The sequence below is a fragment of the Osmerus eperlanus genome, chromosome 20, assembly GCF_963692335.1.
Source record: "Osmerus eperlanus chromosome 20, fOsmEpe2.1, whole genome shotgun sequence".
Taxonomy (NCBI): Eukaryota; Metazoa; Chordata; class Actinopteri; order Osmeriformes; family Osmeridae; genus Osmerus; species Osmerus eperlanus.
Window position 1 is genome coordinate 12,658,914 of NC_085037.1, and position 18,426 is coordinate 12,677,339.

General features: G+C 48.6%; 1 protein-coding gene across 2 annotated transcripts; it reads left to right on the forward strand.

Moving 5' to 3' along the window:
* Positions 1-461: 461 nt before the first annotated feature.
* LOC134040807 (TGF-beta receptor type-2-like) lies at positions 462-17,458 on the forward strand. Of its 2 annotated transcripts, none has more exons than XM_062486913.1 (8): positions 462-781; positions 4,335-4,482; positions 4,887-5,077; positions 6,916-7,451; positions 7,892-8,143; positions 9,051-9,192; positions 14,873-14,997; positions 15,968-17,458. In XM_062486913.1, the coding sequence occupies exons 1-8, from the start codon at positions 709-711 to the stop codon at positions 16,145-16,147; spliced, it is 1,647 nt and encodes a 548-aa protein (XP_062342897.1). In that variant the 5' UTR covers positions 462-708; the 3' UTR covers positions 16,148-17,458. The 2 variants fall into 2 exon arrangements, with proteins under 2 accessions (XP_062342897.1, XP_062342898.1); XM_062486914.1 differs by having other exon boundaries at positions 464-781; positions 6,937-7,451.
* The last annotated feature ends 968 nt before the right edge of the window (positions 17,459-18,426 follow it).

Genomic DNA, 18,426 nt, shown 5'->3' on the forward strand with positions numbered 1-18,426 from the left:
TTTTCCGCTGCATTTTCTTAATGGACTGTTTGTATGTCGGTTCGGATAAAAGTGTCTGCTAAATGAATAAAATTAAAATGTTATGTTTTATTAGATTTGAACTGTACAACCCTGTAAGTAACAATGAACATAAGAACATTTTTTACCATGCACATTTTTTTTATCAGACAGAACTTTTCTCAGAATGGCAACTTTTTAGCAGTATCAGAATAGTTTTTATCTCATATTTCTCCTCCAATATTTCGTTGGAGGTTATGTCTGTAAACTGTAGACTGCAGATATTATGTGAAGATTGGAAAATAATCTTGGCTCGTCTTCTCTTCTTCTAAAGTCACACTGGACCGTGTCTATATTTGAAGCATGTCATTTCAAGTTGTGTCTTGCTACAGTATGCTAAGATCTCGTAATGACATGTTTCAAGCTGCACTGCTGCGAACCAGCTTTTCAAAACTGCAGGAACCGCTCTGCCTTCTCGGAAGATTTCCTGTTTCATGCTATGTGCACTCTGTGAGTCATATATGGCAAGTTCGGCCCCGTCTGTTTACTTTTCACCGGGGGCACAGAAGAGAGACGCAGAAGGGTCGAGGGAGAGCAACAGGCGGACTTGAGAACTTTTCAGGAGCGTCGAAAAATAAAGACTGGATATTTGTAGTTGGTTAGGTATTGGGTATTTAATGAAAAGAAGAGAAGTGTATGGTCCGTTTCTAAATGGAGCTACTTCGGTTTTCCGCTTTCTGGTGTGGAACGATACTCTTTGGTAGTATTGTTTTAGAGCAGACTGGTGAGTAAAACTTTATAATGTGCTTAACGAAGCGAGCGGTTGCGCGTTAATTGAACGCAATAAAGTCGTTTATTAACTCCCTTAGGGGGGTTTCTGACGCTTCTGACTTTGAAATGTGTCTTATCCTCCTCCGAAGCATAATCAACTCTTAAAGTCATTCATTTGTCGTACGCAGCAGGTGGCCAGCGATAAGAGAAGTAGACTAGTTATTTTGACTTCACGCCATTCTATTTAAGCTGAAGAAAATACGAAAACATATGCGGCGGATTCTTGCTAGCCTATTGCCGTTACTGCGATGCTTATTAAAGCAAGCAAGTCAGTCAATATTTTTCCATTTTCTGGACCCGGGGTGAACTTTTATTTAACTATACGCCCTATAATCCGCTGACACATTTACGCAGGCGAAAGTAAGGCATAGGCTAATATGGATATTGTGCTGACACGTGGTGACTTATAAACGTGATTTGTCTCCATCTCCTTGACTTCCTTCTCTAACAAGTATCCGCGTGATAAGACTGTTCCGTTTTAGCAGGAGTTCCACCTGTTGCAATCAACGTCCTCCACGACGGTCTTAAGAAAGTTTCACTTAAGTTTTGAATGTGTGACGACAATGGGAAGATGCTGCTCTTTAATCGTCGCGAGGTAGACTTGCAGACTTTAATCTCCTGCTCTTTGTCCCTGTCGCCAACTCAGTCCCCAAGGCTCCTAACAGCTCTGACTTCGTCTAATCTTCTCTTCTCCCCCTCTTCAATTAAATCTGGCCCTGGGTGACAATTACCAGCATCCTTCCCTACCGCTGCACGCCTCCCTGGGTCTAAATGACATACTCTTTGAGAAAAGTTCTTCTAATGATATAATTACCCCGACTGCTCCCCTATCCGCCACTATGCCGCCCGGCCCTTTAAAACCATGTCTGCTCTTAGCTACAGACAACCTTCAGCTGTTCTCTTCAAAAGCACCCAATGCAGTAACAGCCTCAGGCCAAACTCCGAAATTGCAATTTTCAGCTCAAGTCTGGTGGAGTAGTTAAGCTTAATGTCTTTATTTGTTTGAGATTTAGCCTTCGGGCGTCTGGGAGAGAAACGCCAGAGAACGTATACAATATCCGTCTGCAATATCCTGACGGCGAGAGCTCTGCGTCGAGCAGCGCCTGCTTGGTGGAAGTGGACCTCAGTTCTCCAGCTGTTTGCTAGCTCTGGCCGGTGGCTGAGGCCCAGCCCTCCCTGAAGACCAGCCCAGGCTGGGCTACAGAGGGCTTTTTGTCCCTGTTTCAGGGAGCACAGCTGAAGGAGTTCTCTATCTCTTTCTCTCTCTCTCTGCCTTTCCCTCTCTCCCTCTATTTCTCTCTCTGCCTTTCCCCCTCTCTCTCTTAATCTCTCTCTCTTTCTCTCTCCCTCTCTCTGCTCCTCTTGATTTCTCTCTCTGAGTCAGTCCTTAACTCCTTGCACGAAGGAGATCCATTTCTCTCTCTCCTTCCCCCTCTCGCTCCTTCCCCCTCTCGCTCCTTCCCCCTCTCGCTCCTTCCCCCTCTCTCTCAGTCCTAAACTCCTGGCGTGAAGATACATTCTCTGTAAGGTGGGGTGTCGGAGCTGAAAGCTCATTGGCTCCCAGCTGACCCTGGCCTGCGTGGTTAGACCCCAGAGGGGATTATTTTGACACAGTGGGTCAAACGATCAGACTAAGTTGCCCTATCAGACATGGCACCCCCTGCTGGTAGAACCAACCCAAAGGGGCCCAAATCTCCAATCTCCCTTGGCTCAACCCAACTCTGCTACATAAATAGATATATATCTCCCCTCAGAAAATAGTTGAGCTGAGCTGGGAATGTGAAGACAGTGAGCTACTTTCACTTCTGTTGTTGTGTCATGAGACACAACAACAGACAAAACTGATTCCTACAGCTTAATGCAGACGGGCCTTGTGTGGTTATAAGACTGTGACAGCATAAGCTGATTCTTGTCCCTCCGTATTTTCCTCCTGTCTTTCTCCTCCTCCTCCTCCTCCTCCTCCTCCTCCTCCTCCTCCTCCTCCTCCTCCTCCTCCTCCTCCTCCTCCTCCTCCTCCTCCTCCTCCTCCTCCTCCTCCTCCTCCTGCCCCTCCTCCTCTGTGTTAAGGTTGTTAAAGGCGTTCCAGGAGTGGGCTTTACGTCACCTAAAACCCATGAAGTGATCTGGCAGCTTCCTTCGCTATCCTCCTACATACTGGCTTTCATTCTCTCTGTCTTCTGTCGCTCTCTCCACTCTCTCTTTTTCACTTTCCATCTGTCACTTCCTCTGTCTCTCCCTCCTTTTCTCTCTGTATCTCTCTCTTCTTAATTGCTTTTACTTTCTCTGTATGTCTCTGTATCTCGCTCTGTATCTCTCTCTCTCTCTCTCTCTCTCTCTCTCTCTCGCTCTCTCTCTTTATCTCTTTATATCCTCTGTTTCTTTTAGGATCCTGTTTATTTTGATCCACTTGCAACTCAACAACAGAAAACCACACACACACACCCACGTGTTTTCGTGGCAGCACAAGCTGCACGTGGTAGACACACACACACACACACGTACACCAGTCTCCTTGCTTTCTAATGCTATCAATATCCATTTAGTCCTTTTTGGTATTCACGAAGCGAACCGGCAAGGCACGACTCATCAATTAAACAAATTAGTGATCGCTCAGGTGAAAGATATATTGATGTTCTCGTTGTTTGTTAGTTCATGCCTGTTGTCTGTGTTGATGGCTATCTAACCGGTGGGCCCTCGTCACACAAGTCATGTTTGAACACGAACGCAACCGCCACAAAGCCTCTCTTAAATCACTCTTCATACAAGATATGTCAAAGAAAATTTCAGAAATGTTTTTTTGTGAGGTTTTTAATTGACGACTGTTATACTTGTGTGCTTCATTACTGTAGCTTGTGTAGATCATTAGCGTTTGTTCCATTTTAGACATTTCATTGCAGTGTCAGGATTATCAGCAGTTCCATTAATGAGAAACCTGTAACTGGAATATCTTGCTATTGTTTAACTAGTTCAGTCGACCATATCTTTGGAGTGTAATGTAAAGTATTGTATGAGACGGGTCAGGTTTTTGAAAAATCTTCTTTGGTAGTTGAGTCCCATATGACTACAGAGTACAGTCACTCAAGCACAAATCATACTGTGATTTGTATCTGTGCTATCTGTGATTTGTATCTGTGCAATACTGTGCCTGTAAATCAAGCACAGTATTTGTATTTTCAAATAGTAATTCCTGCCTGTGACGTTGTTTTGTCCATAAAGTGTGATATCTGAAGTGTGATATCTGCTCTAGACATCTAAATCATAACCTTAAGGAGGCTGTGAGGTGTGAGTCAGTATGAAGACAAGACAACTTTGATAGAGGCGGAAGAGGAACCACTAAAAACAGACTTTTCTCCCTGTCTGCCCTCTCCTCCCTCCTTCCTCTTCCCTCCTCTCTCTTGGATCTCTCCCATCTCCCACTCTCTCCTCCCTTCCTCCTCTCCCTTGTCTCCCCCCCCATCCCTCCTCTCCTCTCCCCTGTGACATCGTCCCCCCTCCGCCCCACACAGAGGCTATGCCAGGCCTCGTCCGGTGGTCCAGGCTGTGTAAGTTCTGCGACGTGCGGCCCACCAGCTGCTCTGGCACCGGGACCTGCACCAGCGACTGTGACAGGAGCGCCATCTGTGTGGACCGCGACGAGGTCTGCGTCAGCATCTGGTGAGTAACCGTGGCGACGCTCAGGGGTTCGAGTCGGCCGAGGTGGAGGAGGGTCCGGTTGCATGCTGGGTAGTGTAGTCCGTCTCAGTGCATGATTGGGTTTTCATCCGTGGTTCTCTAAAGGCCATTTCACACTGCCCCAACAAACACACAACTACTGTTGTACTACATTTCACTGTTGGGTTTAGATCGTTTGGACTGATAACTGACGTTAGGGTTAGGGCATCGCCCCAGCACAGACACCAACTGGCACATACACCAAACCAACACAACTCAACAACTTAGCTGTTGGTGGTAGTTGCTGTTAGTTTGGGCAGCGTGAACCATTATGCATGTGTGTGACTTGAAAGTTACTCCCGGTTTTACCGGACGGCAGTTGAGCTAATGTCGGAGGCTTTTCTCAGGAGGAAGACAGACGACAACATAACGATGGACACCGTGTGCCACAACCCGGCGCTGCGGCTGTACGGCCTGATACTGGACGACTACAACAGCAGCCGGTGTGAGATGAGGGAGAGGAAAGGAATGGGCTCAATCTTCTTTATCTGTTCCTGCAGCGAGGACGAGTGCAACGACGGTGTCGTCTTCACGCACAGTAAGTGCTGTGTCATCATGATGTGTCATCAGGACTGTCTGTTTGTCCAGGCAGCGTTGTGTTTAAGATTATAGTGTTGTTGTTACGGCATGCTATGCTAATTCCTGTGTTGTATTCTGTTATGCTACGTTATGTTATGGTGTGTTCTGTAATGCTATGCTATGCTACGTCGCTTCATGCTATGTAATGCTATGCCCAATCTCGAGACATGTCTCCAACACAACCTTGTACTCTTCCGGTCATGTAACACAGCCTGAAAAACAACAACTGTGGAAACCATAAATTCGTGACTCATGTTCTGAACACGTCGTCAGGAATGTTTGCGCAATTTCTAGTTAACTCCTCATGCTCAATGTTTGAACAGTAACATGTGTGATCGCCGTGTACACCCTCCCAATACAAGATAGCTAACAGGTTGTCAGGCAGACTCCAGTTTCCGTCTTGGCTGTGTAGCCGCATGTGTTTTGACTACCGCGTGCAGGCGCTGAGACACATTTCAGACCTGGCTGCCTGTTGACAGGGGCCAAATTGAAAGCATCTGCGAAGGCGGGATGACGTCACGGAAAAGAAATGTGCTCTCAGCCAGGGAGCATAGATGGATGACTCTGAATGTTCTCCACACACAACCTGACGAGTAGAGCAGAGTAGAGCAAAGTAGAGTAAAGTAAAGTACAGTAGAGTAAAGCAGAGCAGGGCAGGGCGCATACTGGCGTTCAGACAGGCCTCATGCTTGCTATGTTACTGCACAGGCCTCATGCTTGCTATGTTACTGCCGACCATGTGCAGATTCAGGCCAGGAACTCTCCTGATTTCTCTCTCACTTTTTTCCAAGAATTTAGAAAAAAAAATCAGTCTCGGTCTGCATGACTGTCTGTATTTCTATTTCTCTCTCTCTGTCTCTCTCTCTGTCTCTCTCCTCCCTCCCTCTCTCTCTCTCTCTCTCTCTCTCTCTCTCTCTCTGTTTTTTCTCTCTCTCTCTCTCTCTCTCTGTCTCGCTCTCTCTCTCTGTGTAAACCAACACAAACAGGCAGGGGCCATGTTGAGGATGTCAGACTTGTGGTTTCCTGTCTGACTGCAAAAATGAGAGCGAGAGCTTGACAGGCCTTTGCTGTTGAGCCCTTCCCCCCCCCCCCTCCTCCTCGTATTGCCCCCCCAGTGTTATTACACAGCGCGCAGAGCAACTGGACGACTTGTAAATAACTACTTGGTGTCCATCCAGCTCTCTTTTACGATGTTCCCCGTCTCCCAACAAGCTTCCCGAAAATAGGATCATAAACGCGACACATGGATAAACAGTCATCAGGTTCCCCGGCAGTGTGGCCGGGCCTCGGACCACGCCACGCCCTCCAGATACAACAACCAGCCTGCGTCTATAAGGAGATACAATGTGCGGTTGGCCGGGTTGAAGCACGCTTGTTGTTCAGGGACCAGACTAACTTTAGCTTCTCCAGACTTGGTGGCATTCCTCAGGGAGGTGTTAGGTTGCACGGTCGTCTTGCTGGAGAGGAGCCCTGCTCTGACCTTTGCAGGATTCTTTCAGGCCGCTGCTCTTATTGATTTCACGGGCGCTGGTCTCGGGGTTCACGTATGGAACACTGGGGGCTGTGTGTTCTAAGTGTAGGTCTGACCCAGGGGACAACACAGGGGCAGAGAGCATCAGATCTGAAGGATCTGAAACCTTCAGATCCTGTCTGATCTCATGCTGCTTGTTCTATGGGCTGTTTGTACGCCTTTTGATGTCCTGCATCTCTCTCCACACTTAAGAAACTTGTTTTTAAGTGTTTTCTCTCTCTCTCTCTCTCTTGCTCTCGCTCCCTCTCTCTCTCTATACACTTAAGTACCATGTCTCTCGTCCCCAGCCTCCCAGGTGGGCTCTGTGATCCTGGTGAGTCTGGGTCCCCTCCTCCTGCTGGCCGTCCTCGTCATCTCCTTCTTCTACTGGTACCGCGTGTACAGCCAGCGCAACTCCGGCGGCAAGCGCAAGAAGTCCCCTCAGCGGGACTTCAGCGACGGGCAGGCCATCATCATGAGCGAGGAGGGCTCTGAGTCCAGCTCCACGCTGGCCAACAACCTCAACCACAACACGGAGCTGCTGCCCATCGAGCTGGACGGCCAGGTGGGGAAGGGCCGCTTCGCCGAGGTGTACAAGGCCAAGCTGAAGCAGGGAACGTCCGCCGGGGAGCACGCCTTTGAGACGGTGGCCGTGAAGATCTTCCCGGACGAGGAGTACGCCTCCTGGAAGAACGAGAAGGACATCTTCTCCGACGCCGACCTCCGTCACGAGAACGTTCTGCACTTCCTGACGGCGGAGGAGAGGAAGGTGGAGCGACAGTATTGGCTGATCACTGCGTTCCATCCCCGTGGCAACCTACAGGTGTGTGTGATGCGTCTGGAAACCAAGCGCTGTGTGGCGTCGCTGTTTACGAGGCGTGATAAGGTAGTCACTTGGTCGCTCTGTGGAGGACCCGTAGCATGAAATGTTGCGATAGCATGTCGTTAGTGTGTCAAAAAATGTATGAGCAAATCACGTTTGCACTCCTAAAACCATAATTGTGACTTAGCATAATTTTGGCAAAATATCACATTACCTTAATATTATCATATCAGAAAAAGCATTAGCATACTGTATGTTCACACTCACAAAATATCACAATAATACGCTAACACACATCTGGTAAATGTCTTTGGTTAAGATGTCTTTCACGTTACTTTATAGTCACTGACAGGTCATAGTGACTGTGAACATGGTCACCGTGACAACCTGTGGTGGTCGAGTGTGTTTGATATTGACCCCCTTCCCTGCCCCTCTGCCAGGAGTACCTCACAAACCACATCATCACCTGGGAGGACCTGTGGGTGCTGGGCGAGTCCCTGGCTCAGGGTGTGGCCCACCTCCACAGCGACCACACCCCCTGCGGACAATACAAGGTGCCCATCGTCCACCGGGACATCAAGAGCTCCAACATCCTGGTTAAGAACGACCTGACCTGCTGCCTGTGTGACTTCGGCCTGGGGCTCAGGCTGGACAACTCCTTATCTGTGGACGAGCTGGCGAACAGCGGACAGGTGTGGAGCTCAACCCTCCGCCTCTCATCCCCTCATTCCCTTCTCTCTCATCCTCCTCTCCCCTCTCCCTCCTTCCTCTCTCCTCTCCTTCACCTCCTCTCTCATCTCTCCTCCCCCCTCATCCCCCTCTCTCCTCTCCCTTCCTCCTCTCTCATCTCTCCCCTCACCCCCTCTCTCCTCTCCTTCACCTCCTCTCTCATCTCTCATCCCCCTCTCTACTCTCCCTTCCTCCTCTCTCTCCTCCCCCCTCACCCCCCTCCCTCCTTTCCTTCACCTCCTCTCTCATCTCTCCTCCCCCCTCATCCCCCTCTCTCCTCTCCCTTCCTCCTCTCTCTCCTCCCCCCTCACCCCCCTCTCTCCTTTCCTTCACCTCTTCTACATCTCTCAGACTCAGTAATTTCCACAGAAGTGTTCCCTCCAGGGTTCAGCTGTGTGTCTGTGGCCAGGAGAGATCTCTCTATCTGGCTGTCTCCTCGCTTCTAGCTGGGGGGACTGATTAATAATGTTGATGAAGGACAAAGTCTTGTTAGTCTCTTGTTTTATTAGAGCCATCACACTAATGAGTTTGATTGGGTCCTAATGAATGGAGCTGTTATTGTGTTGCTCTAACAGGCTCGGGTCGTTTACAGTCTGTTATGGGAGTGAGTCATTATGGAGATTAGAGTGTTATACACTGCCTCCCTGACTCGACAGTCAGGTCTTCATACTGTAAAAAACACACTGTGTGTGTTTGTGTGAGTTAGACATGTGTCTATCTGTGTGTATGTATATATCTGTGTGTGTGTCTATGGGTGTGTGTGTGTGAGTTAGACATGTATCTATTTATGTGTGTATGTGTATATATCTGTGTGTGTGTGTGTGTGTGTACACGTGTGTGCGCGTAGCTAACGCGTGTTCCTCTGTGCAGGTGGGCACCGCGAGGTACATGGCTCCAGAGGTGCTGGAGTCCAGGATCAACCTGGAGAACATCGAGTCCTTCAAGCAGACAGACGTGTACTCTATGGCCCTGGTGCTCTGGGAGATCACGTCCAGGTGTGACGCCATCGGAGGTCAGTCCCAGAGCCTGCTAACCCTAACCCTAACCCTGCAGCACCTCCTGCTGTTAAACTGGAGCTCCTATTTCTCCTATCTTCTCTATCTCTCTTTCTCTCTCTCTATCTCTCTGATATATATATATTATCCTCTGCTATCCTCTATCTCTCTCTTTCTCCTCTCTTCTCCCGCTCGATTTCTCTCCCTCTCTCCTCTCTGTCTGACTGCTCAGCAGGATTAGCTTGAGTGATCACATGGATTTTCCTCCTTTTCCCTCTGTGGGAACGGACTACAGCACTTTAACAGAAAGGTTTCTCACGCACAGACACACACACACACCGTCCATTGCGGGGCGGTCCCAAGGCCCCCTGTGCTTACCTACCATGCCGTTTATCCTGTTTGTTGTTCGACCTCACAAGGCCAGGATGCCAGCCCATAATAGAGACGTCTGATTCCCCTGCCCGCCGCCGAGCACTAACTCGGGTCATGTGACACCCGGGCGTTTGTTTAAAACTTCCCCCATGTCTCAGAGGTCTACTCTGTGCTAACTCCTTCCCCTCTGCCCCCCCCCCCCATCTTCGTTTCCATTGTGCCACTGTGGTGATTGAGGGCTGTCGATGCCACTTCCTGTTTTCAATTCTCCTCCCCCTTGAACCTATCGCCGTGAAGACGCTGGGGGTGAAGCCTTGGCTCTGAAGGAACAGCAGGGCAGGGTGAGGGGGGGTTGGTGGGCAATGAGGTGTGTGTGTATGTGTGCCCTGCTGGTACACCTCCCTGATGAAAATAGTCCATTTCCTGTTTTGCGCTGAGCAGAGACCTGTGATTGGATGATCTTTAGGTCAGAGAGACAGAGGAGGGTTGTAGATGTGAGACTTGGGAGGAGCTGGAAGCATGAATTAGGTCATTATTCATAATGTTGTCATCGTTCATAATTCTTCATTTATGTTAGATGCTGTAGATTGCTGATAAGAATCTAATAGAATCGTGTTTCATGTAGGATTAGGACTTATTTATTTATCCCTGGTGAAGATTATTGATTAGGGGTTAAGACCACGAGGAAACTGCCAAGAGAAGCAGGCCTCAAGAATCTCAATGTACCCCAACCTCTTAAAAAACTAACTGAAACTTATAAGCCATATAGATGATCTGGCAGGGGTTTGTAGAAGTACTGCTCTACGGTAGAAGTACTGCTTTATGGTAGAAGTACTGCTTTATGGTAGTTCTGCTTTATGGTAGAAGTACAACCCCCCTCCCCCCTAATAAAACACTAAAGCCAGACTAAGTGAGGGAAGTTTTCCATTCAGGTATTAATAAGGCAGCTCTGTCATGCAGATTCCTCCTGTAATGCTTTTAATTGTGTAGCTGTTCCAGTTCCTCCTATAGCAGTCGTCTGGTCTGGAAGGATGACACATGTGCTTGGTCTGGTCCAGTCTGGAAGGATGACACATGTGCTTGGGAGGCGTGTCAGACACCCAGACCCCCTGACTACACAGGAGTCACTACACTGGCTTTCTCTCCCCTTGTGTCTCTCTTTATATCTCTGTCTGTGTTTGTCTTTGATTCTCTCTCTGTCTTTGTCTCTGTGTCTCTCTCTCTTTCTCTCTCTCCTTTTATGTTTCTCTCTGTTTCTGTTTCCCCACCTCCCCCCCAGGTCTCTCCTGCACTAGGAAGTTACCCCCACTCCCCCTCCTCCTCCCCCCCCACCTCCCCCAGGTCTCTCTGCAGACAGACAGACAGGACACACAGCAGACAGACAGGGAGAGGCCAGGACAGAGTGGATTTACGGCAGGATAGGAGTTGGGGAGGAGAAACTGAGATAATCCATGTGTTTTGCTTTAGTCTGCTTTCTCACTTCCCTCCTCCCCTTCTCTCCCCTCCCTTCCCCTTCTCTCTCTTTCTTCTCCCTTCTCTCCCCTGTCCTTCCTCTGTCCCTCACCCATCCTTTCCCCTCCTTCCGTCCCTCCCCTGGACGCCTCGGGAGGGAGCGGGAGGGAGCGGGAGGGAGCGGGAGGGAGCGGGAGGGAGCGGGAGAGAGCGGGAGGGAGCGGGAGGGAGCGGGAGAGAGCGGGAGGGAGCGGGAGGGAGCGGGAGGGAGCGGGAGGGAGCGGGAGGGAGCGGGAGGGAGAGGAGGGAGAGGTCTCTCTGGAGGAGAGAGCAGAAGAACCTGGCCTCTCTCTCTGCCAGTGTGTTAAGATGTCGTCGTCCCCCGGGGGGAAAGATGCTCCGAGAGATTGTCAGGTTACGTCTCTGTCTGTGCAAGTGGCGCCATTGAAACGCGATGTGTTCTCACACACACACACACACAAAACACACACACACACACAAACAAAGTATACAAAAACACACACAGACTGGGCACTCTCCCACACACGTCTCTCCACCTGTCAGTCTTGTCAAACACCTGCTCTGAGGTTCCCAGGCTGTCGTTGTAGCTTGGAATGATACTTATGACACCATGAAACTCCCCTCACCTGTATCTCTTTCTCACACACCCACACACGACACAAACTGACATGACATCTGTCAGCCCAGCCACATGGGCTGGGCTGACTGGAGCACACACACAATAATACACTCCCAACAGCATTCCAACCAACCGTCATATGATAAGGAGAGAGGGGGAGACAGAGAGGGAGAAGAGAGAGGGAGTTAGAGGAGAAGAGAGGAGTGAGGGAAGGAAGGGAGTAGTGAAGGAGGAAGGGGAGGAGTGTGGGAGAGAGGGAGGGAGGGGGTAGGAAGGAAGAGGAAATGGCCCCTCTGGGATAAATAAAGTTTTTAGAATTGAATTGAATTGAGGGAAGAAGAGAGGACTGAGTGTGGAAAGACGAGGGAGGGGAAGGGAGGGGAGAAGGGTGTTGACCATCTCTCTGCCGGGGAAATACCTTCTCTCCCATGAGGGATTCTGGGTAATAGAGCAGGGCAGAGCAGCTGCTCTCCAGATGTCAGTTAGAACCTCAGCTTCATTCCACCGCCTGTCTGCCTGCCTGCCTGTCTGTCTGTGTACCTGTCTGTCTGCCTGCTGTCTGTCTGTGTACATGCCTGCCTGCCTGCCTGCCTGTCTGTCTGTCTGTCTGTCTACCTGTCTGTCTGTCTGTCTGTCTGTCAGTGTACATGTCTTTCTGTGTACCTGTATGTCTGCCTGCCTGTCTGTCTGTCTGTCTGTGTACATGTCTGCCTGCTTGTCTGTCTGCATGTCTGTCAGAGATGGCAAAAGTACACACATCCTTCACTGCATCTGTAGAAGTACAGATATGTTTTAAAAGACTGGTAGTAGCTGACGTAAAGAAGTATGGGCTCTGACATTTACTGACTTTTATCACAGATTACAGACAAAAGTGAAAATATAGGTGTGACATAACATTCCTCCCACCTAACAGTGGTGCTCGGAGAGCGTAGCTGTTCCCTGTGGATTCACCTTCCTCCTGTTGGACTCGTGAGAGAGACGGACAGATTCTGCTTCAGTCGGGGCTCGGAGGGGCAGCTTAACCACCTTCCCTCTCCTCCCAAAACTCCTTTGCTGTCCCCATCCCCTGAAATAGAACCCAGGGCCAAACCAGGCCCGCTCTCGAGAGAGACAAACTGAGCCAGGATGGTTATAATAATAATAATAATGATGTTTTCTAGTTGCAGACTTGTATCATTGTATCCCAAGCCATGCACACTACAAGGGAGGGATTTGAACCTGTGACATTTTGATCTGCAGTCAAGTGCTCTAACCACAGAGCCACACCCTTCCTTTAGTCCTTGAGAGGGTCTGCAAACCACATGAAGTCGGGATTGTTTGGAAAATACTCAAGCTGCCAAAACCCGATCTCAGCGTCTCATTTCTGAAGCTTTTCAAAGCTTCAAAGGAGGGTCTTGAATCGTCTGCTCAGCGACGAGGAGTTTCCGACCCAGATACGCTTTTATACTATCGTCAGGCCCCCCCGTCAATGACAGGAAGTCAGAGGGAGGACAGGAAGTCAGAGGGAGAGCAGGAAGGAAGTGTCACATGGTGTATAGTGACTGTTTGTTAAAAAACTCAAAAAGTGACCTCCTGAAACATCAGTCAAGTTTAATTAGGTTATCGTGCTCTGTGTGTCAGATTGGATCGCTTCTGCTCTTGCTGGGGTTTTGTTTTGTTTTGTTTTTGTAAAGACGTTGAATCTCTAAATATATCCCTGGCTGTGTTGTTGTGTTTTCTCCGAACCACTGCCTTCTTAGTGATTTAGTGCCTGTGCCATTTCTGACTTTAATGTGGGGTTAGCTATGGATCGCTTTGGATAAAACCGTCTGCTAAATGAATAAATGTAGCTAGTAAAGACCCATGATCCCTCCAAACCAATATTGACCGTCCCTTTGATTGTGGGACAACACGTGTGTGTGTGTGTGTGTGTGTGTGTGTGTGTGTGTGGACCGCTAAGTGGACTTAACTACTCATCCGGCATATTTTGGGATCCATTGTTTTGGAATCAACAAGATTGGACAGTTGTTTATGAAATCATATCTGGCTTGCTCAAAGCTCTATGGGGTTGCCCATTACTGTCAAAGGGAGGAAACTGAATCACATTGACGAATGGGTGTGTGTATTTTTGCTGAAACTCTGTTCTGCAACAAGGGAAATCAGGTTGCCAAAAACAGGAAGTTGAAGCCCGTTTGAAGTCAGCTGTTGCTCAAATGTATGCAGCTTCTCTACTGAATGTTTTTAAAACACCAACAAATTCCACCGTGTCAAAGGGGTAGTGAACCAAAAGAAAAGTACTAGTTTAGTAAAGTAAAGTTTTAGTACATTTTGACTAGGTTCATCTTCTATTATCTTAGTATATGTTGGCATTCTCTATCTGGTTTTATCCTTGGTGACATGACTTAAACTCAAATCCATGCCAAAGTCAGTAAGTACACAAGTGCAGGTATTCACAGTGGAACCCCCCTGACTTGCTGGGACCCCCTCTGTGTCTCCTGGGCAGTAAGGATCCATGCTGTCCCAGGCAACTGGTCACTGTCAGTGAACAGGAATGTTTTTGCAAAATGGAGTGAATAAACCGCAGCAGGCTAACTCGCATATCCAATCGTAATCACAGGAGATGGGCTGGATCTGGACTCGGGCCGTTTCATTCCGTCCTCTCCTCGTGTCCCTGAGGTCTCTGTTTCCTCCATCTGAGAACTCGACGCTTCAGAGTTTAGATTTCGTTTTCATACCCAGACTGATCCGATCAATGTGAAGATGAACTGCCAGGAAACTGTTGCCTCTGGTTCCCCGGCTGTGTCCTCCAGCCCAGATCTCTCTGCCTTGAGAGAAACTTGGGAGGTTTTTAGACAGTTTTAGAGGCGGTTTCACAAGATGGCTGACAGTTTGCCCAACTGTGAGTTTGTGAGTTGTTTTAAGCACATTCACACCGAGGATAAATATAATAATATTGAATGTTTCTCTTTTGGCCTCTCCCCCCCCCAGCCCCAGACCACGAAATGGACACAACTGTTATTCTCATTTCTGACATCTGTGTTCCTCTGCTCTATAAAGATACAACCAGCAGTTTCATTTGATTTCAGGGTGGAAACTGAAAGCTGCTCTTAATGGGGACTAAACATCCACTCCCAGTTTATTTTATTTGTTCAGTTTAGATTGTCGGTGCACTTGTTGCCATGGTCACATTGCTCCTAGAGGTGGTGGAGAACAAACGTTTACACAGTTCTTAACGTGTGTGTGTGTGTGCGCAGAGGTGAAGGAGTACGAGCCGCCGTTTGGGAAGGTGAGGGACCACCCGTGTGTGGAGAGCATGAAGGACAGCGTGCTCCGAGACCGAGGACGACCTGAGGTCCCCACCGGCTGGACCAACCACCCGGTACCTACACACACACACGACCAACCACCCGGTACACACACACACACACACGACCAACCACCCGGTACCCACACACACACACACACACACACACACACACACGACCAACCACCCGGTACCCACACACACGCACACTCACACACACACACAACCAACCACCCGGTACCTACACACACACACACACGCACATGTACACGCATACACACACACATGTGCACATACACATGTACACGCATACACACACACACATGTGCACACACGCACGCACATGTACACGCATACACACACACATGCACACACACACACACTTGTACACGCATACACACACACATGCACACACACACTTGTACACGCATATACACACTTGTACACCCACGCACACGCATGTAAACACAGACAAACCCACGGACAGATATTTAAAAAAAAAAACACACACAAACAACCCCCCCCCCCCAACAAAACACATTATCACACACACATATCAATTCTCTCTCACACACACTCAAACCCACCCATACACAAACATAACAAACATGCACATACTCAAACACAACCACAAACCTTAGGACAGAAAATAAAACTTGCTCACGTTAAACCAACCCAACAAAAATACATTACCACACACACACATCCTGTTCTCTCTCCTCTATCACACACTCACACACACTTACACACCCAAACCACCAAACCACAGGTGCTCATGCAGACATCCTCAGAGGAATGTTTACAGACAGACGTGCATAGTTTCACCCTGAAACCGTCTGGAAGTTTGTCTGAGTACATATGTCTGAGTGTGTCTGTGAGAGTGTGTCTGTGAGAGTGAGTGTGTGTGTGTCTGTGTTGTTGACTGTGGGTGTGTATCTGTATTGTTGACCGAGTGTGTGTGTGTCTGTGTTGTTGACTGTGGGTGTGTATCTGTATTGTTGACCGTGTGTGTGTGTGTGTGTGTGCTCCCTTGCTCCCCCTGCAGGGCCTCCAGGTGGTGTGTTCCACCATAGACGAGTGCTGGGATCACGATCCAGAGGCTCGTCTCACCGCCCAGTGTGTCGCCGAGCGCTTCAACGACATGGAGGACCTGGACAAGCTGTCTGGACGCAGCGACTCCCAGGAGAAGATCCCCGAGGACGTGTCTGTGGTGGACGAGAAGTGATGCTCGGTGTGCAACGCAGCCCCACGCAGGCCTGGAGGAGGAACTGCACCCTGGCAGCTGAGCAGGAGGGAGACTCAAGTTTCAAGTTCTGCTGGGGGACTGGAGGTTGCGGACGCAAGCTTGTGTTGGGGTTTTGTCAAAACGTTAACAGCGGTTCTCTGACGAGACGGAGAGAGATTCAAGCATCGTGTGTGTTTGACCGTCCGGAACCGATCCAAAGGTGGAACCGTAAGCCATAGGGGGACTGAGTGGAAGCGGAGGGTTCGAAACCCCCCTGCGGCCAACACAGTTCTGTATGTACTTTATCAGCATCTATGCATTCATACTGTAAGTTATGTGTATTCAGTTATCGCTACTTGATTATGACGCTAACAATGATGCTATCGCTATCTGATTATGAAGCTAACACATACAATATGACGATAACAAGGGTACAGCATGTAACACTAATAACATTGGTCCCTGTTTTAAAACCTGCTTAAACCTTTTTAAAGACTTTATGGAGGAGGCATGGGTGACAGAAGGGACTGGAGCTTTGTAAAACGGAAAGAAAACAAGGAGTACATTAAGTTTCATTTCACAATTCCAAGCAGGGGAATCCTGTGACTTATAAAAGCGCAGATTGAAGAAGACTGAGAAGATGAACTGTACAATAGAGGCTGTGAAGTCATCTTTGGAAGAGGAAAACTAGGACAGGAAGAGGACTAGGGAAGTGGAAAGGAAGTTGTCTTCCCTCCTCTTACATTTAGTCATTTAGCAGACGCTCTTATCCAGAGCGACTTACAGTAAGTACAGGGACATTCCCCCCAAGGCAAGTAGGGTGAAGTGCCTTGCCCAAGGACACAACATCATTTTTGCCTGGCGGGGAATCGAACCAGCAACCTTCTGATTACTAGCCCGATTCCCTAACCGCTCAGCCACCTGACTCCCTGACTCTTGAGAGTGATGGGCAGGTTATGAAGCGCTCCACTCTGACAGAGACACTTCAGAATCACAATTTGGTTTTATTCGCCATGTAAGTTTTCACAACACTGAATTTACTGTGGCAAGAAGGTGCATACAATAAACATATATTCACACACACACACATATATACACACACACACACACACACACAGGCTCACACATACATGCATTCACATACACACATGAGTATCATCAACTCCATCTTGCTCAAAATGAAGATATGATGTAAGTGGTTATGAAAAGGATGACTATCAAAGTTCTTTCTTTTTGAAGAGGTCAGTCTGACCTCCCCTGTGTATTATGTACAAAAGATATAATTAAAGAGTTTCAGTATTCATTCTTATAAAACAAGCTTTTTCACATTTTATGGGATTTCAAACTGAGGTTGTCAAATGTGTTTGTGTGTGTGTATCTGTGTTGCTGACTGTGTGTGTGTGTTGCTGACTGTGTGAGTGTGTTTCTGACTGTGTGTGAGTGTGTTTCTGACTGTGTGTGTGTGTGTGTTGCTGACTGTGTGTGTGTGTTGCTGACTGTGTGTGAGTGTGTTGCTGACTCTGTGTGAGTGTGTTGCTGACTGTGTGTGTGTGTTGCTGACTGTGTGTGTGTGTGTGTTGCTGACTGTGTGTGTGTGTGTGTGTGTGTTGCTGACTGTGTGTGTGTGTTGCTGACTGTGTGTGTGTGTGTGTTTCTGACTGTGTGTATGTGTGTGTTGCTGACTGTGTGTGTGTGTGTTTCTGACTGTGTGTGTGTGTGTTGCTGACTGTGTGTGAGTGTGTTTCTGACTGTGTGTGTGTGTGTTTCTGACTGTGTGTGTGTGTGTGTTGCTGACTGTGTGTGAGTGTGTTTCTGACTGTGTGTGTGTGTGTTTCTGACTGTGTGGGTGTGTTTCTGACTGTGTGTGTGTGTTGCTGACTGTGTGAGTGTGTTGCTGACTGACAGCCCTTTGATACCTGTCCCAGACTAGTCAGACAGAGCAGGTATGTCTGCCGCCACGGCAACAGCCCCCGGTTACCGCTCTGGTCCCCGCGTCCCCTAGCAACGCCATGGAAAACACACGACCGTGCCAGCGAGGAACGCTGCCTGTCGCCTCCTCGCCTGCCCCCTCGCCTGCCTCCCTCCACAAAGACTTCTCTCACAATGGTTCTTTCTACTACCAACAGATAAAGTAGGTGTGTGTGTCTGGCACCTGTGTGTGTGTGGGGGGGGGCACATGTCTGTGTGTGTGTGTCAGCCAAGCTAAATTCACAAGGTTAAGAGCTTCTGAAACTCAAGTTGTTCATACAAAACCAGCTGCTTTTACCAGCGGCTCACTG